The sequence below is a fragment of the Arachis hypogaea genome, chromosome 11 (genome assembly GCF_003086295.3).
Source record: "Arachis hypogaea cultivar Tifrunner chromosome 11, arahy.Tifrunner.gnm2.J5K5, whole genome shotgun sequence".
NCBI classification, from domain to species: Eukaryota; Viridiplantae; Streptophyta; class Magnoliopsida; order Fabales; family Fabaceae; genus Arachis; species Arachis hypogaea.
The window spans coordinates 39,900,956-39,922,965 of NC_092046.1; the positions used below are offsets into that span (position 1 = coordinate 39,900,956).

Below are 22,010 nucleotides of genomic sequence, written 5' to 3' on the forward strand. Positions count from 1 at the left end.
CCATCATTTGGGGAGAGTTGGTTGGATCCTCGCTGCTAATTAAGTCAAGGTAGTACTGTGCCTGCTCGGCTGTCTTCGAGTACGCCGCGTTGACTAGGTGCTTTTTGGCTTCCTTGCTCTTGAATGTTGTGGCAAAGTTAGATGCAATATGTCTCACACAGTACACATTGTGTTCCCATCCGCAGCCAGGCCGCTCTAAAGCAGCCCTTATTGCTGAATGCCGATCAGAGATTAACAGTATTCCTGGTTGAGTGGCTACATGTCTCCTTAGATTCGATAAGAAGAAAAACCACGAATCGGTGTTCTCCCTTTCGACAATTGCAAAAGCAATGGGCAGGATGTTGTTATTCCCGTCCTGCGCTATGCCCATTAACAATGTCCCTGCGTACTTGCCATATAAGTGCGTTCCATCCACCGAGACAAGTGGCTTGCAGTGCCTGAAGGCTTCAACACACGACGGAAAAGACCAAAAAACCTGATGGAACACAACACTTTGACGGTCCAATGTGTTGCCGACATAGTTCGGGCGGGTTTGGAGGTCAACAATTGTACCTACCACGACGAGGCTTAATTAGAAACATGCATTTAGGACTCAAACTTAACAATTGACAAAACTTTCAATGGACAATGTTACCTGGAATGAAAGCTTGCAATGCGTTGAAATATCTCCGCAGCTGGTCATATGACTCATCCCAATCACCATAAATCTTCACAATTGCCTTCTGCTTCGCATGCCAAACCTTCTTGTAAGAAACCTTGTACCCGTATGCTGACTCGACTGAACCTTGCAGCACCTTTACGCAAATAGTAGCATCTGCTTGTACCATGGGGTGTATATGGTGGCAGATGACGTCGCTATCAAGTTGAGCATGATCTTGTGACATTGAGGTTGCTAGACAACTGTGAGGCCCTTCGTATTTTCGAATCATCCAAAATCTAGATGCCCTTGTCTTGGCAACTCGAACCGACCAACGGCATTGGTCCCCAAACTGCTTGCATCGACATACATACCTAGTTTGATCCGACTCTACAACCTTGTATTCTGCACCTCTACGAATGTTGTAGTTCTTTACGGCAAGCATGGCAGTTTCTCTATTGAGAAATTTTAGACCGACCTCGAGCTCCATCTCACCGGACAAAGCATAGTTGCTAGGTGTGTCTTCCGCGGTCGCCGAACCCATTGCTCCGAGATTTAGGGACAGATAGTGGCCCGGAGTATCGCTTGACCCACCAACCGATTCAACCCGACTCGGAAGATCCCTGTCATGGTAAACGGGTTGGGTTTCAGGAACCACTTCTGCTTCTTCACCACTATCATCTTCAATCTCATCTTCGTCGGAAGTGTCTGCCAACCCACCACCAATACCCTCTGGTGATGCAACTCGGGTACAAGGGGGAGGACGTGTACAACGATTTCCTCCAGTCTGTCCGTGCGTGACAAAGGCGTTGAACGTGGGACTAGGAGCTCTAACAATCCTAGAATGGCACCAAATCCGAGGCAACAAAATTTCCAGGTTGCACCACATGATTCACAACATTATTGGAACTAGAGAAGCTTCCACCAAGATCTTGGAGACACACACAAAGCTCCAGCGAATAAATGTTTCCGATACTCCGATGATAAGAAAACATCATCGAAACTTGTTGGTCAGATTTAATCTGCATTTTCTGATACGTAAACGAGTTGGCCACTGCAACTGGCATTCTGTAAGTCAACTTCGTGATTTTCTTTTTTCCAACTATACCGGTATTCACCAAGATCACGTTCTTCAGCTCTTCCAAAGACGACTGCGGCGGGATCATTATCCACAACGGATCATCACAAACGAATGTAACACCTTCAGATGTAACAGAAATTTCTCCATTAGGATATAACACAATGTACACATTTTCGGTGGCCATAACCACATCAAAATAACAAACAAAGAATTTTAGAAAGAAAGAAAACACAGAGAGAGGAGAGAGTTGCTTGAGATAAATTCCTCGGTGAGACACCAAAAATTTTCAAGCATGCTTGCAAACTGTCTTCCGAACCCCTTTTTATAGTGAATTCATGGCTCCATTTCGTGTGGAGTACAACTGAAGTAGTTCCTTTTCGCGTCAGGCCTGCTAGAAATGTCAGCCGGGTCCAATTCGTGTGTACCATCCAGGAATTAGCCCATTTCGCGGACGCTTACCTGGACATGTCCATTTCTTGGGCGCTGGCCATGAGTTGGTCTTCTGGCCCATTTCGTGGGCGCCTGAAGTGAGATGGGGGCAAATTCCATTTCGTGGCTGCCTAACATGAAATGGAGATGCGTATTCTGGCAAATAAATTATACCATGCGTATTTGAGGAAATAATGTATTTTTTTAATTATTTTAATAAAAAAGCCAGAAAACTTCACTCTTCTCTGAACAAAAAATAAAGCAGCCGAACTTATTCTCTCTCTCTTCTCTTACATTGTGAAGAAATCACAAAAAAAAAAAAAAAGTCTCATTAAGGTTCATATCAAAGAAGAAAAAATGATTATCAAATCCAAGCAAGTCAAAAGTTAAGATTCAGAAGTTAAGATCAAATCAAGAGGTAAATCAAAAAAACTTTTTTATCTTAGTGCTTCATTGGTAATTTGTTGAATATGTTCTCCTACAAGAACCGAAATTGAAATTTAAAGAAACCGAAGGCTATAAAGCTCTGATATAAAATCAAGAGTCAAAAATAAAATTTGGAGTCAAAGCATTGATGAATAACTCAGATCTTTAAAGAAGATTGAAAAAGGATATAAGAGAAGCAACAAGGTTTATTTGCATGTTAGCTTTAATCAGTGTTGCTGTCTTCGGCACTGCTGCTGTTGCTGTGATATTTGAAAAGTCAAATGTTCAAGCCAAGTTTCAAATTTTAGAAGTTTTACTCCTCTATTAAAGAAGCGGCCAAAAATTGATTCAAAGAATGAGCACACAGTTTGGATTCTCATAGCTTACAAGCTACTTTTCTCTTTCAGAGTTTTACAATAAATTTTCTGTTCTTCAGTGTTCATCTTTTTTTTTTTTTTTGTTTCTTTTCAATGAACAAAGGCATATAATAAGATATCAATAAAAACTATTGAGAGAAAAAACAAAGAGAGATATAAGAAAAAACCAAAAAATTATGTCAAAGCTGTTTTGTATGTTTTTTTGTCTTGTACACATAATCCTGAGAGAATTTTCTTGCTAAGTTGAATGAGCACTTAGTAGTTGTAAATCTAAGGAGTATGTCCAAAATAGGTTCAAAATAGGTTCTAAATCTAGCTTGGGTAAAAGATGGGTTTGTCCAAAATAAGATTGGATTTAATCCTAGAAAAATTGATATTTGTAATTTTTGTAAAAGATAGTGAAAATTCTTCTATTGTTATAGAGGAAATTAGATGTAAGTCACATTACACATAATAACTGAACTAGGATACATGACTGTGTGATTTTAAGAAGTCACAACTATCCAAGAATAAAGAATTCATGACAAAATAAAATTATCTCATGATTTTTAACTTAATAAACACATTAGTACTAAGTTCTTAGTTCAATCAGAAGCAAAAAAACAAAGAGAGATTAAAAAGGAGACCATAAATTTAACGTCTTCTCTAGATGATTCACAAATCTTCAAAAACTATAATTAAAATAAAAAAAAAGAAATTCATAAGAAAATACACTTATAAAATGGAACACGATCTAAGTGCATTCTATCATACTTGGGATGTTAGTTGAATTACATAATGCAACAAAGCTATATTATAACACTTGCCTTTAAGTGGATTCTATTCTGCTTTAGCAACAGATACATATATCAATAGAACTCCTGTTTTATTTATGTAGAGATTAGACAGCTTAGGCCACATTTTTAATTGTTAAAAGATCCCTTTAGTTTTTAGTTCATATAACTATACAAGTGCAAAACCAAAAGAATTATCAAACCGAAGGCTTATTTATTCAAATTAAAAAGCAGCCACTCACCTTATACGATGTCCATGAATAAAATCACCATACTCAAACAGAAATCTTTGCATCTTTAAAAGTGAAAATGATTGTATCCCTCCTTCGAGAACCATCGTCACCTCCAATGCTAAACACAGCCATGGATTCAGCATTACCATGTAACTTGAATCACACGTTCAAACCCAAACACCAAACCATTAGTGAATCCAACAGATTAAAGTAACATCCCTTTATTCCAATACAGTAATTATCAATAGAGACTAGCTAACCCACAATGTGATGATTACTTAAAGAAAAATTGCCAATTTTACACACTAAATTCATCAACACAATATTTCAGATGAATTTTCCCTATAACAACTATTTTCCTTTGGTTGCAAGTTGCATTAGAACAAATTAACTCTTAGTTGTATCTATATCTCTCTTTATTTAGGGTCAGAATAGGAGGTCAATTCATAACCTAGGAATTAGGATTATATATGAAGCAGCAAAATAATAATACCAAGAAATTGGAGATGAATTCATAACCCTAACCTCTGCCAGATGACAACATGGTGAATAAATATATAGAATAGTTAAATGGGACAAAAAGTTATATAAAGTCCCTGTATATATAATGTTGTATAAATAAACATACAGAATAGTTATTGGGGAGAAAATTGCAACGTTAAGGGTATTTTAAACAAATTAAACGTCATTGCGGACATAGGTTTACATGAAAGTACCTAATTAACACATTTGGGACATATGCTATAAATAACATAACAGACAGAAAAAGAGACATGTTTGTTTCAACATCAACTACCACATATTCTCAGTAAGTCAACATACTTCCTTGAAGTAGATACATAGCAGAGTTGCAGCATCATAGCTTCTCAGTCAACCTGATCATGAACGAATTTACAGTGGAAGAGTCAAGAAGAATCCATGATGACTCAAACAACTCATGGAAGAACTCTGCTCCAATCTCCTCAGCAGCATTCCTAAACGCAATCCCAAATGCATTCCCCTGAGCTCCGGCCAGGCGAGGCTTCCCATAAACGCCTACAATCAACATCCTATTGGGTTCTTGAGACAAGCAAGCACAAAGCAAAGGCTTCATCCGTGCCCCCTTCTCTCTCAAAGCATCCATAAGAAAATAACAGAACTTAGTCAATGCCTGCGGATAACCAAGCAACTTGGTGTCAACCGAATCCTCAAGCTTCACCCACCGAAACTTCCTCCCACTTCTTATACACCCATTCTTTGTAATCGCAGTGCTACCTTGCCTTAAGATAGCTCTCTGAATCCTAATTGCGTGTTGCATCCCGGCCTTGAGCTTATCAAGATTGCTTAAAGACAATGCATCATAAGCCACCCCGAATTGCTTGGATGCACATGAACCATCTGATTTCACAAACGATTCAAGTAGGGCAGTCACTCCATACACCACATCCGCGGCAGACACCCTTGAGCTATACCCATGTATCCTCAAGAAACTCCTATAATAGAAATCAGTGAGTCCATATTCTGGCAAAAACCGCTCAAATTCATGTTTCATCTTCTTCTTTACCTCCATACTCATGTACTGGAACTTCTGCTGGCAATCGACAAGTGCAAACCCCATCCTAGCCAGCAGAAGGTTCAGCTTCTTGACCCCATTATCGCTCCAAGTCTTCAACTTGGTTGCAATGTAGGATGAGCACAACATTGAATCAAACAAGCTCCACTCCTTCAACAACATAAGCCTAGGCTCATCCTCACAAGCAATCTTGCAGGAATGTGGTGCCCGAATCTTAGTCCCATCCTTGAGAGTGACTGATGTAACAACATCCAAGTTCCCAGCACATCTAATACGGTCCTCTAGCTCCGCCACACCGTCACAGTATCTCTCATCACTCAACCTCTCATGGACAAACTGGTCAGTAAGAGACACACAAGACAACCACAGCAACTCATTTGTATTCTTACGTAGCGAATCAGCCAGTTCATACATCAAACACCCGGAAGGCTTCCCGTGAAAAGTCCCCAACTTATAATACCTCTTAACCTGCTTCTTAAAAAACTGAACCGGATCAGAATCCGAAACCCTTCTCCTCTTTCTCCTAGATCCCTGTTCATCTTCATCATCGTTGCTATTTTCGCTATCTTCCTCATCCGATTCATCCGAATCATCTTCGGATTCTTCCAATTCATTGCTTTCCCTGCACATGTAGCTCGCATTGGCCAACTCAGCAAGGGTAATATCAAAACTGTAAACAAGATCCGCTATCTTCTCATCCTCATCAGTAAACAAAACAACCACTGATTCATTTTCTTGGCTGATATTGTTGAGATGGATGGGGCGGTGGCTATCGACAACAAAGATGCGGGCGGAGGGCGGCAAATTGAGAGTCTTCTGTAGGTCCCTGTGGCAGCCCCAGTTGATTAAGAGCATTGAGACATAGTCACCGTTTTCAGCGGCGGAGGCAAGGGTGGGGCCGGCGTAGTTGTAGATCTCGTTGAAGGAAGAGACCGGGTAGCAGGAGTATTGGAGGCCATCGGACTCGAGGATGTGGAAGATGATCTTGAGGGCGCAAAGTGAGTCGACATCGGAGGTTGAAGGGAAGATGAGGAGCGGCGTGGAGGACGACTTGGATGCCGATTCCCGCATCTTGTTGTAGAAGGAAACGGCCGTTTGCTCTCTCACCATAATAATAACAATGTTGTAGAAACAAGAGAAGAATAAGAAAGGATTGTAATTGGGTTGACTCAAAATACAAATGACAATGTTGACTGTGGAGTTTTGAGGAGAGCCTGAGCGGGGACTTTAGAATTTTGTAAGGCAGCTCTTTTGATTTCCGTTTCCTTTTGGCGCGTTCCATGGCGGGCCAAAATTTTTAAACTCATTTTCAGGACGCCGCTACGTATTACGGTATTAGTGTTATTTTTCGCCTTTGGTATTCAGGCGCGACCTATTAAAATTGGGCTTTCAAGTGGCCCAATTTAAACTGCACGCACGGAAGGAGGAAACAAAAACAAAAAGGAAAGTCCATTAGCAGCGCATTATCCGTTTCGTTGTGTTGCTGTAAGCCTGTAACACGGTTTATGCCTCTGTGCTGAATGCCAACTCTAACACCAACTTTCACTTTCTTTCTACAATGGAACCTTCAGCTTCGTTTCTTGCTCCCTCTTTCACTCCATTCAGGTTCCCTCTCTCTATCTCTTTCAATTCTCTAACTCACCGCTCTTGATTTTACTGTTTATTTTAGATATTTAATTCTAATTGCAATAATTTCTAAAAGTCTTCATCTAATTTCCTTTGTTATCTATTATTGTTATTAGGGGTAGCAAAGAGGTTCCACGTATGTTTTCAGTGTGTGAGTTGAAAAGCATAGCATGCTTCCCAATTAGTAATAACAGAAAGGAGAATCACACTTCAAAGCTTTACATTATACCCATCAAGACTGTTACTCGCTTCTGTGCCTCAAGAGCATCACTTGAGTCCTTGCAGTTTGGTGAGACTTCCCGATGCACCAATGCTAATGAAAATCAGAGGTAAGAAGTGGTTCAGATTTTCAAGTATTTCTGAATTTTTGTCTAAAATGTTTTAGACCAATTTTATAAATTTCGTCATGGAATGATAAAGCGGTTTTATTCCATCGATATAGCTAGAAGTATTATCTGATTGCCAATGTCACTTGATGGAACAATTAATCAAACAGCTGGTAGGCACAAGCTAATTTATGAGATGGAGTCCTTGATGTATATATATTGATGAGGTGAATGAAGAAAAAAAAAAAACCAGAACAATGCACAAATGAAGTATAATAGTTCTATGAGTAAGCTAATTACAAGGAGTAGCTGAAAGTATAAGAGATATATATTGATTGCTGAGGAAACTCAAGTTGCAGGGGAGTTCCATGGGAAGCTTCACTACCTGGACCAAGTGTATGAATTGGAATAAGAATAATGTGAAGAAAAGATAAACAAGAGAAGATAACCAGAGAGGAAGAAGATACCAGGAAGAAAGGAAAATACCACTTAATGCCTAATGAATGTAGCTCCTCAATTGAGTATTTATTGTTTTCACCCTAATGCTTTTTGTCACCACTTGAGCTTGCGGTTCATGGGCCATCTGTGTTTCTTTCATAACAAACTTTGTATTTGGCACTACCCCATTCTGGAAATGACTTCGCTGTCCCTCTTCATTGATTTTCTTTGTTACACTTGACTGTGCAAGTTGTGTTCTGCAGAATAAACGAATTTGAGAGAGAGTTGAACGAATTGTTTGATGAAGTGAAAAGAATGATTAGGGTGAGAAAAAAGGATGATGCTGTTGACCTACTTAATGCAAATTATGAAGTGGTAAAAGATCGGATGAATGCTGGCGCTAAAGGCATTGAAGAAGCTGCACTTCTGGATGTCATAGCGTTGGGTTATGTGGCTGTTGGAGACCTAAAAACTGTTGGTTCTCTGTTGAATGCGGTATGCTTTCCTTTTGATCCAATTTACCCATTTTTGAGTATTTTGTTTTTACTTTCGATTTTGTCAAATTTATCATGGTTTTAGTCTTGAAGAGTATCTTTTCTTACACATGAGGCTTATAATTGGTACCTTTCAAGTTATGAACTATCAATTTGTTTGACATGTTACATGCTGAAGTAGTGTCCTTGTGACTATATCTGTTTGTAATTGTATACTTATAGTTGCCAATAGTTATTTGTTCCACGTATCTGTTGAAGTCATATTTCAATGGTGAAAGGCATACATTTGCATACTTATTCTAGTTGTAGTTCCCTCTAGAATCTTATAGTGTTTCACTCCCTTTCCTATGTGGTGTCTGTTCTCATATTTTCATTAATGCTAGATGAAAGAAGTTATTGACAATTTGAAAGATGACTCACCACATCTAGATTTGATACTAATGCATATGGGAAGTATGTATTCAACTTTGAGCAAGTTTGGAAAATCACTGGACACTTATCAAAGGGCTTTCAACATTATGGAAAGGACCTATGGTGAGTGGATGTTCCAGCTAGGAATGTTAAGTTTTGTTTTCTAATTTAGTACAGCCTGTTGAATGGTTGTGTTTAGTTTGACCTGCTAATTGTCTATTTGGTTTCACTATAAACTAGATCTATTTTCTTCAAACTTTTTTATTTGTACGTGTCCAGTTATAGTTACCTGGAAAAATTTGCATCTAAGATGCAGTTGATGTTCAAAGTTTCAAAATTCTGGTTTTCTCAATTTCATCTCTTCTTTTAGGTAAGGACAGCCCTTTTCTTGTCACACCCTATTTGGCTATGGCAAAGGTTCTTGGTTCAACTGGAAAAGCAACAAAAGCCATAGAGAAATACCACTGTGCAATAACTATTTTGGAGTCTAAGAGAGGTGCTGAAAGTAAGGATTTGGTTGTACCTTTACTTGGTCTTGGGAATCTTTTACTGAAAGAAAGAAGAGTCAATGATGCAGAAACTCATTTTACTAGGTTGAGCTTGACTTCTTTTTTCTAATAAAAAAATATGGCCCTTTCTGATTCAATGCATTAATGGCTCTGCTTTCTTGCATATTTACCTGTATTTATGTTGTTTTCTAGGGTTCTAGACATATACACAAAGTCATACGGACAAAATGATGGAAGAATCGGATTGGCCATGACTTCCCTAGCCCAAGTTAAGTGTGCTCAAGGTAACTGTACATTCTCACTTATGCAACTTCATTTTTGTTTACATATTCCTCTTTTCTTTATCTAGTTCTTTCTCTTCTTTATTCTGCTGCTCCTCCTTTTTTTGTGCGCACGCATGTGTATTGTTCTTTTTTTTATTTGGTGGTGTATCATTTAAGACAAATGTTGGTTACAAGCTCTTTCATGCATGAGTTTTTTTTTTTTTTTAATAAATAAATGATGTCCAAGTATAGAATTCGCATCATTTTCTGCTTTTTGTTTTTGGCCACAATATTTTTGCACTGATTGATATGAAATATAATTTGCAGGGAAGTCAGATGAAGCAATCCATTTGTATGAACGTGCGCTTCATGTCATGAATGATTCCAATTACTTGTTGCCAGATGACAGCATCATGGAAAAGATGAGGGTAGATCTTGCTGAGTTGCTTCATGCTGTTGGGAGGTAAACTTTTACAACCTTGGTATTTTGAATGGAAGATTTAAGTATTTCTTTTGGCATTCAAATAACAAATTCAGACAACTAAAGTAATATTTATCTCATATTTAAAAAAAGAAAACATCAAGGAAAATCAAATACTAAGACTTGATGGTAAAAATTGGCACCCACTGTGGTTTCTGTTGCTTTATTTAAGAGCACAAGAAGGCAGAGAGTTATTAGAGGAATGCTTATTAATCACAGAGAGGCACAAAGGAAAGGGTCACCCCAGCTTAGTGACACACATGATAAATCTTGCAACTTCATATTCCCAATCGAAGAATTATGCAGAGGCCGAGCACTTGTTGAGAAGAAGTTTGGAAATAATGATAAAGCAGAAGGGAAGCGATGACCAGTCAGTCAGCTTTCCAATGTTGCAACTTGCAGTTACGCTCTACCATTTGAAACAAGATGAAGAAGCTGAGAAACTGGCACTGGATGCTTTGCGCATCCGTGAGAAGACTTTTGGAGAAGATTCTCTTCCAGTTGGTATGTTCCCCTTTCCTTTCCATAATTCCTGTTACATTTTGCCGCGAGAGTGTAAATCAAAATTCTTATTTTAACATGATATTATGCATGGCAGGGGAGGCTTTGGACTGTTTGGTGTCTATTCAAACCCGAGTTGGTAAAGATGAGAGTGAGTTACTTGTGCTACTTAGGAGGATTCTAGATATACAAGAGAAGGAATTTGGATATGAGAGTGAGGAGGTTTTGGTTACACTAAAAAAGATTGTGTCCTTCTTGGATAAACTAGGGAGAAGTGATGAAATGCTTCCCTTGCAGAGAAGGTTGTCTTTGCTTAGGAAGAAGTATAAGCAGATGATTTATCACTGAACTCAAGGCCTCCTTTTTGGTGCTGTCTTTGTGAGCTTAAATGGCAATCCAAGCGGGTTTAAAAAATAATAAAAAGTCTAGACCAATCAGATTGGTTACGATTTAGTGAACTGTTTTTTGTTTAGGAACTGGAAATGAGTAAATGAATAGGAAGAAGAGTGTTGGAATCGATTTATTTAGAATATTATTGAGAGGACCTGTGGCTGACTGGCTGTGGCCCATGTATCTGTATTAATTCATACATGCTTACGTGTTAAGGTGAATAACAACTAACAAGTCTTAAATAGTGGCTATTCTCTATTTCTCTCCATGAGAGCGACGCGTAACTAATTAATTTATACGATTAATTAATTTGGATGCTAATTCAAGCTTCGTTTTCTATCTTAACTTGCAAGGGATAAATGAAAACAATGCGTAACTAGCTGAATATGATGTCTAAAATTGACAGCAATCTTTTCAGGAAAAAAAAAATGTTTAATTTTCATATATCTTCCGTTTATAATAATTATCACTTTGATTTTGCCAAGATAAAGGACAAGAAACATAAAGAGAAGTGGAAAATGAAATACAATCCATATCACAGAGGTATCACTGGAAAGCCAATCTTCTTCGGCATGGCACAATAAATATGGAAGACACAAGAGAAAATAATTAGATATTTTAGAGAGTAGAGATCAAATAGTCAAAGGAGAACGAGAATAGAATAGAATGCATCTGCTACTAAAGAAATATTTTGGACAAGGACAAAAGCCAAAAGATAAATGAGTATGGTCATGCTGTACACTAGGGGTGTGCATGGCCCGGCCCGGCCCGAAAACCCGGTCCGGCCCCGAGAACTTTAGGGGCTAATTTGATGTGATTTCATCGGGTCTAGGGCCGGGTATGGGTCTCAAAAGTAGACCCGGTCATTATTTCGAGTCGGGTCCGGACCATAGCTCGGGTCACCCGAAATCGGCCCGGTGGCCCGGTCATCACACACAATTAATATTTTGTGTTATTAGTGATGGATGATGGCTATTATTATGTGAAATTTAAGTATTGTAAACCTTAATATTTTGTGTTATTAGTCATTATATATAAGACTATAAGTTAATGTTTTATGTTTAAAATGTATAAGACTTTAGACTAATGCATAATTTTGTGTTATTTGTATTGATTTAAATATTTGGTGTTATTAGGCAATATTAGTATTGATTATGGTTATACTTTAATTTTAGAGAAGAGTTACTTCTTATTATATTTTTCTAAGTGAATTTTACCGTGTCAAATAATGGTTGGAGTCTTGAAAATTGGGATATTTTTACATGCTAACTTACAAGAAGGTATCAAGGTAATATAATGTTAACAGCCCGGTTTTCACCCGGTTTTTATCTGGTATAATCGTGGCCCGAAAGTGTATAGGTTTTATCGGGTCTAGAATCGGGTTCGGGTCTAACAAATAGGCCCGATATATATTTCGGGTCGGATCTGGATCACATCAAACTCGATTTCACCCGGCCCATACACACTCCTACTGTACACAATTATAGCATCTATGTCATTTTTAATATTTCGTATTAATTTCCACTTTTATTACTCTTAAAATTTTAGCGTGTTTCTAAATGGTAACTGTTTAAATGATAATCATGTTTAGATAAATTTTAAAACCAAGATAAAATTTCTTAAAAATATTAGATTCATTCGCATATAATGAATTATATGGTAGAAAAGTTTTGAAATATATTTAAATATCGGTATTTTAATAATTTTAATAGTTGATTTTAAAGTAATATATTATATATATATTTTTTATAACTAAAATTAATAATTAAAATTATTAAAATATTAATGTACTTGATATACTTGAAATTCTTTCTATATGATAAAGCACTTAGTGTCATTAACATGAAAACAAAAATGTGATTCTCAACAAAACAAGTATAGTAAAGGAAATTCTAAATTTGAGAATAGAAAAATTAAATGTAGAAACTACTGCATAAAAGGAAAAAAACTAGAATTTATAGGAACAATACTAAAAAAAAAAAAAAACTGGGAATTTTTTTTTTTTGTTTGTGTGTAAAAGAATTCTATTTAATATGTGTACACATGAATGTAGGATATGTTTCTTTGTAACTTGTAAGAAGGAAGAACCAAACCAAAAGTTCTCTCTCTCCCTTTGTCGCTCCCAATTATAGTGTTTGATTCATCAAGTTCAACTATTTCACTTCTCAGATCTTAACCAAAGGCAAGTCTCTCTCTCTCTCTCTCTCTCTCTCTCTCTCTCTCTCTCTCTGTGTGTGTGTGTGTGTGTGTGTTTATTGCGTGATCCGTTTCCTTTGATTGAACGAATATGCTTGCTTTGCTTCTGCTGTTTCGCTGGAACCTCTCTTCAAAACCCTTTGTAAATTTTTTCAACTTTCTGTGTACTATATACTTGTTACCTTCAATTAGGTTCTCGTTCTTTGGGTAAATTTAAAGCTCTATTGCATATCCATAATGGGCATGCTCCTTCTGTTTCAGTAGCTAACAAAAAGTTTCTCTTGTTACTCCTGCATTGCCTATATATTATTTCGTTTTTTTCTCCTTACTACATAATGTGATGATAACTTGACTTGATAGCTATTATTTATTGAAACTTAATTATTCTTGTTAAAAAGTAACGACTTCGTTGAATTCTCGCTTTGCTGTCATCAGTATCAAACTGGATCATTTCTGTTGACAGTTTCATTCTTTACTTACTGGTTGACTTCATATTTCATTAATAATCTAATGTTCCTTGTGTTAGTATTGGCTTATAGGTAGTCGAAGAGAGGGTTGGGAGGAAAAAAAAAAAGAAAATTGTTGTTACTATATCATTAAGATTTGAGTTTGAAATCTGCATTATAATGCATCTAATGTGTTTGAGTTTGTCTTACTAACAACAGATGCTGGATCCATCAAATGTTGCTCCATAAAATTGGTCCTTAATCAGAGAAAAGAGGTAATGGCATCATCACAAGAGAGGGGTGCTTATAGAGCTAATTGTTTTGCTCAAGATTTTAGGAAGCCTAATTCTTCTGATCAACCATCATCATTTTCGAAAGATTTAGAATCTGATTGGCCGCATAGTAGTTCTGTTGATGATCATGATTTGAATTCTGATAGATCAACAACAGGAAAGAGATGGTGGCTGAATGTGAAAACCAACATGGGGGGAAGAGCAAGTTATACATCTCAGCCTCACTATTCTTGGCGGTCTGAGCAGTGTGCCGTGTATGGATTTGTTGATGATGATATCAAACTTGGGGCAGATCAATCTGATTTTGATGCTCTTTCATATGCCGAAAGCGCCAATGTAGCCGTAGATCACCCATGGTATGCCTCTCCAACATGCGTGAAAACCAGCAGTAATACCAAGATGTCGAAAACCGAGGCTTCACTGCATAATGATTTTCATTTAACAGCTAAGAAGAAAGAACAGAAAGAATTCTGTTTCTCTGATGGTCATTTTATGGACTGTGATATTGCGGATTTTTTGTCCTATGAACAAAGTAAAATGTCAGCTTCTGATCTGGAGTCACATTTGATGGGAGCAGAGAAAACCGGGCCTTGGTGGCGCACTGCTGGAAAAGACGAGTTGGCTTCCTTGGTTGCTCAAAAGTCAATTGACCATATAGAGAATTGTGATCTCCCTCAGCCACAAACTAAACATATTAAGCAGAAGCCCAGTGTTGACCTTGACAAAACTCCACTATCATCTATAGACTGGAGAGCCAAGACTGGTTCTCCCAATATCAATAGTTGTACATCTGGAACTCCAACCTCTGGCTATTCTTATCAGGATTCAAACATGAATTTCTGGTATCTGGGATACATTAAAGTTTTTGCATTTTAACTTTGTGTTGTCTTTGTTTTCGTGATTAAAGTATCGACGTACCAAGTGGATTGTTAAATTTGGCTTTCAATTTCTTGGTTCTACTGGTTTGACAGTCTTTTGGCAGTGACTACATGTTCTATAAGCTCATGTGCAGGATCAACGAATTTGATTTCATATGTCAATTGCTAAAAAGTTCAATTTTATTGTGCTAATTGCTAAGATCAGTTTATCTAAACAATGTTTCATATATTCAGTTCCAGCCAGAGCAAGGATTCTAGTTCGAGCAGCGAGGATCGGCAAACAAATTCTGAGAACAGTAGCGTGTCTGACTTGTTGGAAGCATTGTGCCACTCCCAAAAAAGAGCAAGGGAGGCCGAAAAAGCAGCGCAACAAGCGTACAGTGAGAAGGAGCACCTTCTGAGCCTCTTTTTCAGACAGGCCTCGCAACTCTTTGCTTACAAGCAATGGTTTCACATCCTGCAGCTGGAGAATCTGTGCCTTCAACTCCCAAACATAAACCAGCCTTTGTTGAATCTGATTCCAGCATCATTACCTTGGATGCCAATGAAGGAAATGCAGCTGAAGAAGAAGAGTCATCGCAGAAATGGTAACAAAAAATGTGGGATTGGAAAATGTGTTGTTGCTTTTGCTGTGGGTTTAGGCCTTTCTGGTGCTGGTTTGATTCTTGGTTGGACTTGGACCATGGGATGGATGTTTCCTTCATTATAAACTGATTCATTCACCAACACCACTCTGATCTTATGTTTATGCTGATAGGATTCATCACAAGTGTATATATATAAATATGATCTTAAGGTAAATATTAATCAAGGAAGAAACTGTGAACAAAGAAGTTGACTATTAGATATGTGTAATAGTATGTTCCTGAATTATCAAATAAAATTAGTCATATGATATATGTCACGAGTAATTCATTTTTCTATTGTACATATTACAAGTGTGTTTTTGGTAGAGATCTGATTTGTTATTTAGTGAAGTTTACCATCAAGGTCATACTGCCCCCACTCTTATTTTGAGAGATAAAAGTAACATACTGCAATTATTAATAGATCTCACATTTAAAAACAAAAAAAACGATAAATCTTTTTGTTATCTTTCTTTTTTGATAGGGACATTATAATATAAAAAATTCAATATGCATAAATTAGATATCGGGTTAGAGTGATACAATATATCAGCTCTAAAAAAAACAAAGAATAATAATAGTATAACACACATACACAAACAAGAAGAAGTGTTTGCCAATGAGTAATAGTTCAAATGGCATAGTTTCTCCATACTCAATTAAGAGGTTGCGAGTTCGAGTCTCATATCTTTGGTAAAAGAAAAAAAAAAGAAGTATTTTCTTTTTTTTTTGGGACTTGAGAAGACGTATTCTCTCTTGGCTCCACTTTTCTTCGATTAGTGGGCTTTATTTGGGCCGATTGGTTTCGCGAGGCCCATACCCAAGAAAGCCCAATATCTGTTGCCGTGATATCCCTCCCTCCGCTGTTGGAATCATCAGAACAGAAATGGCTGCCACAGCAACAGCTGAAGCCGGATCCCAATGGCCATTCAGCTGGTCTCTCTCTTTCTCTGAAAAACTTAGTATTTTCTTAATCTTCTATTTGCATTGTTTTATATGCTATCCATGAATTTAATCACTCCCAAGTTTTGATTTTTGTGGTCTTAGATTGCTTTCTTGTTTGGTATATGAGCCCTTATTTGTGAATTATATCTGTGTGCAAGTGGATACCGTGTTATTTGAATACGAACTTCACCAACTTCTGATGAACACTTTGATAAGCTAATGTACCAAATTTATCTCTTAGTAACTGTTCATGACCATTACAGTGACCTAGAAGTGGATTTTGGACATGAACAACATGCTGCTATCGTATGCGCAGCCTTAGCTGTTGATAAGGAGGTCATTGTTTCTTCAAGCTATGAAATTTCCACTCTTTTACCGAAAAATTTCTCATTGAGTTTCTAATTCGATTTGATTTCTGCCGCAGTTGCAACCAGACAAGGTGAAACGACTCATGACAGTGTCTCATGGAAAGCTTTCAGCGTGAGTCTCTTCTGTAGCCTCTATGCTATTCTTATTCTATCAATGCTTCTATAATCTGCATGAATTGTGCATCCTTTCCTATTCAACTGAAACAATTCTTGTTCAGCTAATGTTCTAAGAGTAAGTTATGTTTTGGATGAGTTGTTATTGATTAGTTAGACAGATATGTGATTAGCTAATAATTTGTTACTACTTAAGCCACATCTTAAGTTGTACCAAATCTCAATTTCTCAGCGGTTTCATTTCTGACCTACCTGCCATGTGATCCAACACGAACACAATGTTTCAAACAAACACGAGTGGAACATATTTTTGTAATCAATCATCATCAGTTATGCTAAAATTTGTTGGATTTCTCTTTAAGAATTTTTTTTACTGTAACTAGTTAGTTCAGCTTAAAAGGGTTCTTCATAATATCTAATTGTACTCTTTTCCCTGTGTTCCATTCAGGCACTTTGAGGCAACAGAAGCAAGATTTCTTCGAGCATCTTTTAGTGCTTTTGTAGATGTCCTTACACTGGCCACAAAAACAATCGAAGAATTTGGTCAAGAAATGGAGTTGTGACATTCACTTATTCTTATAGAATGTATTGCTACTCCAACCATTATATATAATCCTATTAGGCTTTCTCATAGTATATTTATATTGCCAATTCTGTGGTGTCTATGAACTGTTGTCTAAATTTTACCTAATTTATTTTTTGTAGTAAGTTTTATTTTTTTTAAAACTATTTATTTTTATATTTTTTAAATTAAATATTGATTTTTAACCTTTTATAATAAATAAACACTATTTTTTAGACACCATAGCATTCACCATTTATATTTGTATTTGCATTTTTCACTTCCATCCAACTTGTTAAAGGAGAAGGTTGCTTATTGGCTCCTGCGAAGCACACGAAGTTGTCGTGCATACATGTTGGACAAAATTTCGACACGACACGCATAGATATTTATTTGATGTGTGTTTTTTATGTATAACCGTGTTTTAATACAATATACAAAATATTTTTTTAAACATGTTTAAATATACTTAAATACTATCACGTGTCAGTTGTGTCTAACTTTATTCTTTATTCTTAATTTATATTCTTAAAATAAGATTAGAAATAGTATATATTATTATTTATTAATATAAATATTTATTTTAAATATTTTATATAATTAAAAAATATTAGAAACAGTTACAATATTAATTTAAATTTTACGAGAATTTGACGTTTTAAGTTTTATTTATGTTTATTTGAGTTAGTGTTAATTTTTGCATTGGTTAGTTGTAGTTTTTTTTTTTTGGTTAATTTTTGTAATTTATGATGTTTTACTTTTATACACAAAATGTTACATTAGTTATGGAGTAGATTTTCCTTTTCTTGGCTTGGGATTGAGGAATATGTGATCTTGAGTCATTAATATCTAATTTTAATTGATAATTTAAAGGTTTTTTCTTATATGGGTAATTTAGAGTTGTTAGCTTACTTTGTTTTCACTAACATTAACATTTTACTAAATTCAATTAGTAAGTTGGTTAAAACTTGTGTATTAAAGTCAATTATGTCTACTTGACTTTTTTTAATATGTACAAGTTAATGAAGTGAAATTAACTCTTAACAATTGTCATATTCGTAGTTAATGATAAGAATAGTGATTCTTGGCTCTCAATCTTAGCCAAGACCGCATTTGAATTTTCTCTTTTATTAGTTCATTGCCTAAATCATTTTCTAGTTTAATTTATTTGCTTTCTAGTATAATTGTCTTTTTAATTGTTGCTCTTTTATCACATACTTGATTAGTTACCCCTTCACTTGTTCTTTGATTTTATTTTCTTGCAATTTAGTTATTAATTGCTCTTTTAAATTCTAGTCAATTTACTGTTCCGTAATTGCGCTTAACCCCGCCTCCGAAATTCATAACCAATAATTACATACCTTATTGCAAATTTAAGGGAGAACGACCTGGAATTTAATTCCAATTATTTTTTTGAACTTTGTGACAAATTTTACTAAACTTTGAGAGTGTTAAATTTTAGTCTTTAGCACTCGTCAAGACATTTTTTCCTCTCTATTACAATTCTTTTTAAGTTTCTATAGGAAAACTAAACAAGCCAAACAACTACAAGTGTGTTTAGAAATTTTAATGAGATGAAATTGAATTGAATTCTTGAAAAGATTGATTTGCAATTCAATTCTCATCAAATATCAAATTTAGAAAGCAAAAAATTGAATTGAAAGTGAATCTTTAAAATATGTTTAACATTATTATTTTAACTTCAACAAAAGGAATTGTTGCTGCTTTTTTTCATTTTTCTTTTGCTTCTTTCCCACTTTGGTTCTGAATGCACCAACAATAAAGTCTTCTTCAATCACACTTGTGTTTTGCCATTATTGCTTTCAATCACACTTCTTTATCGTCTTCTTCAATTGTTTTGCTGCACTTTGCTTCCATGATTGAACGTTACTATTTCTCTCATTCTCGTGCGCTGCTCTGACATTGTTTGTCTCAAACTCTCGTGCACCTTGCTCCATCGTCTTCTGCAGTTGTTTGCCTTCATATTTTGTGCTCTGCCATTTTTGTTCCTTACTATTTCTTTCCAACTTTTTTAGGAATTTCCTTTTTATTTTCTTTTTTGAAATGTGAGTGCTTGAGCTGTGACATAAAATGGGAATGTGAGGAAGAACAGATGAAATGATGATACTAATGATGATAATGGTCGAATAGTAGGGGTAGTATTGATTTAGTACGGGTTCTTGTTGAGTAGAAAGGGAATAAGTTTTAGATAATGTTAGGGTTATCTTTTGGTATTTTAATTTTTTAGCGAGAATATTTTTGGTATATTAATTTTTATGTATCAATTTATAATTTTTATGTATCAATTTATGAGAATGGAATTAGAAATCAGATGTACTTTGATCTTTTATATATTATATGAGAATCGAAATCTTATTAGAATTGAAATTAGTGTTTCTTTTTACCAAAATATGAAATAGAATTTCAATTCTCTAGAGAATTCTCTTCGATATGGATTTTATATAGAAAAATAAACACGTTATAAATCTCATAGAAATGGTTGAAATTAAGCAAGGTAAACTTAAAGATTTTATCCAAACTCGTTAAAAAGATACAAAAATTATAATTCTTAGGACCATAAAAATATACATATAACATCATAATTTATAAATAAGCAAAATTCAGTCATACTTTTTTATTCGATAGAATTGAGAACCCAAAACAAAAATGGGATACCAATGAATGATAGAACTCATATAAATAGTATCAGTGTTCGGTTGCTTATTGAGCCGGTTGGTCGTGAGAGACGAGACCTGAATGTGAGTGATGCTGAGAGGAATGACGTCGACAATCGTCGGCAGGTCGACAGGTGGGACCACCTGCAAGGACACTCCGATGTCGAAGTAAACGTCCGCACGATAAGGTGGCTAATTAGGGTAAGATGTGACGTACCTGGGGAGAGGGATAGGTCGTCTCCCTTTATTCTTGCTTCTCAAGTGGGCCCTTCTGCTCAGGCCCATTTGTCAGAAAGCTTTCGTCAGCTGTCCTGACCTCCACTACAGGATTGAGTCGTGCTAGAGACATTTTGGCTTACTGGGGTCGGGTACCTGTTGGTTCGTGAGTCCGTCGGATGGACCTCCGATTCTTATTAGGCTGGCCAGAACAGTGCCCCTAATGCGACAAGTTGCGAGGATTGCGATTGGCGCATTAACCTAGCTTGTGTGTTTGCGTGTAGTTATCTTTTTCTGGTCGCAAGCTCACTGGCGGGAATCATGCTTCTAGCGCTTTCTTTGTGCACGTGAGCTGCACCTAGTCGCTACTTGGAGAAGTCGCTTTGGTTCCCATGCCAGGAGCATTTAATGATCTTTATGTGATTTGAAAGCTAGCAGAAAGGTCAATTTTACCCCTGACCTTTCGCGCTTTTTCTTTGATGGTTATCATCCTATATTCTTATCTTCCTTTCATTTTTCATTCGCCTTTTCATAACTTCTACTACCATTATTGCCATTTCCTCTTTTTCTTCCTCTGCGATTTGCTGCTTTCGTCTCTAGATCGTTCGTAAATTTCACGCTACTGCCGCAAGGAATTTGTCATTGCCTACTTCTTGCATCCTTCTTCATTACAGATACTGGTAAGTGATTATTCTTTTGTGTTTACTTTTCCTATTTTGGTGCTTTTCTTGCTTCTTTTTTTCCATTTGTTGTTATGTCTTCATTTGTTACTGCTTTTTGTTAGATCGAACTAGTGCCTGCTAGATAGCTTTTAATAGGGGTGTCATAGGTGTCTCTTTCATGGTTTAGGCTTAGAATGGTGTAGTATATGATAACAATGGCGTAGAATAACTTAGCTTTGGCCTCGGAGTTGCTTCTGACTTCTCGATTTAACTTAAGTGGTGCCTCACTGTAGGTATGGCGCAGCGACCTCCGACGAATCATTATGCGTGGTGCACTTCCGACGTCACAAGCACATCCTCTCGAGTAAACGCAAAGGAATTACAAGAGCTCTGTAATTCAGGAGCGTTGTGTGGTGGTGGCGCCGAGGAGGCGAATTACGAGGCCCTAGTGCCGAGACCCTAGGAACGCGTTTGCTAGCTTAACCTCGAATCTCCTCGCGTCCCAGATTGGATGTGGGTTTATAAACCCATGTTCACCACATTAGGTGTTCGGCTTCCCTTCTCCTGGCTCTCCTAAATAGATGTGAGGTTGTGCCTTCATAGCTTCATCCCAATAGTTGGGTCACCATCCAGTGTTTCGAGATGGTTTGCGAGTACTTGGAACTCCCAGCCACTGTGGAGGTTTTCCTCTATTTCTTCCTCCTTACCAATCCTTTCCAGGAAGGAAAACACAAAAAGGCTACCTTTCCTTCCAGTCATGCAAAATTGGAGGATCTTTGGTCTTTTTAAAGATTCCTTCTACGGCTTTAAAGAGACATTCTTTAAGATGAGATTGGCTCAAGGCCAGCACCCCTTTTGGCTCACACTTGAAGGAGAACGGGGCATTCCGACTTATTGGAGTTTTGGCGTTGGCTCCAATTATATAATTAAGGTGACCTACGATGGCATAGGTCGACAGAACCAATAAATCACTGACGTTTTATTAGCGATATTTGGTTCAAATAACCTTAACCCCCATCTCTTAATGCGTGACCGAGAAGCTGGCTGGGAGTCTGTCAGTTAGTTCATGTTTCTTGTTTCTT

The 22,010-nt window shown here is 36.7% G+C and overlaps 4 protein-coding genes across 4 annotated transcripts; 3 read left to right on the forward strand and 1 right to left on the reverse strand.

Moving 5' to 3' along the window:
* Positions 1-4,519: 4,519 nt before the first annotated feature.
* On the reverse strand, positions 4,520-6,945 carry LOC112720731 (uncharacterized). The gene has a single exon (XM_025771779.3). The coding sequence runs from the start codon at positions 6,616-6,618 to the stop codon at positions 4,813-4,815; it is 1,806 nt and encodes a 601-aa protein (XP_025627564.1). The 5' UTR covers positions 6,619-6,945; the 3' UTR covers positions 4,520-4,812.
* A 29-nt stretch (positions 6,946-6,974) lies between these two features.
* Positions 6,975-11,191, forward strand: LOC112720732 (uncharacterized). Its single transcript, XM_025771780.3, has 9 exons — positions 6,975-7,113; positions 7,251-7,463; positions 8,162-8,393; positions 8,776-8,926; positions 9,174-9,396; positions 9,505-9,596; positions 9,903-10,038; positions 10,229-10,560; positions 10,655-11,191. Exons 1-9 carry the CDS (start codon positions 7,067-7,069, stop codon positions 10,903-10,905), a joined length of 1,677 nt encoding a protein of 558 aa, XP_025627565.1. The 5' UTR covers positions 6,975-7,066; the 3' UTR covers positions 10,906-11,191.
* A 1,638-nt stretch (positions 11,192-12,829) lies between these two features.
* On the forward strand, positions 12,830-15,657 carry LOC112720733 (uncharacterized). The gene is made up of 3 exons (XM_025771781.3): positions 12,830-13,129; positions 13,809-14,724; positions 14,995-15,657. The coding sequence occupies exons 2-3, from the start codon at positions 13,868-13,870 to the stop codon at positions 15,467-15,469; spliced, it is 1,332 nt and encodes a 443-aa protein (XP_025627566.1). The 5' UTR covers positions 12,830-13,129; positions 13,809-13,867; the 3' UTR covers positions 15,470-15,657.
* A 250-nt stretch (positions 15,658-15,907) lies between these two features.
* Positions 15,908-17,464, forward strand: LOC112720734 (uncharacterized). Its single transcript, XM_025771784.3, has 4 exons — positions 15,908-16,322; positions 16,595-16,667; positions 16,756-16,811; positions 17,262-17,464. The coding sequence occupies exons 1-4, from the start codon at positions 16,273-16,275 to the stop codon at positions 17,374-17,376; spliced, it is 294 nt and encodes a 97-aa protein (XP_025627569.1). The 5' UTR covers positions 15,908-16,272; the 3' UTR covers positions 17,377-17,464.
* The last annotated feature ends 4,546 nt before the right edge of the window (positions 17,465-22,010 follow it).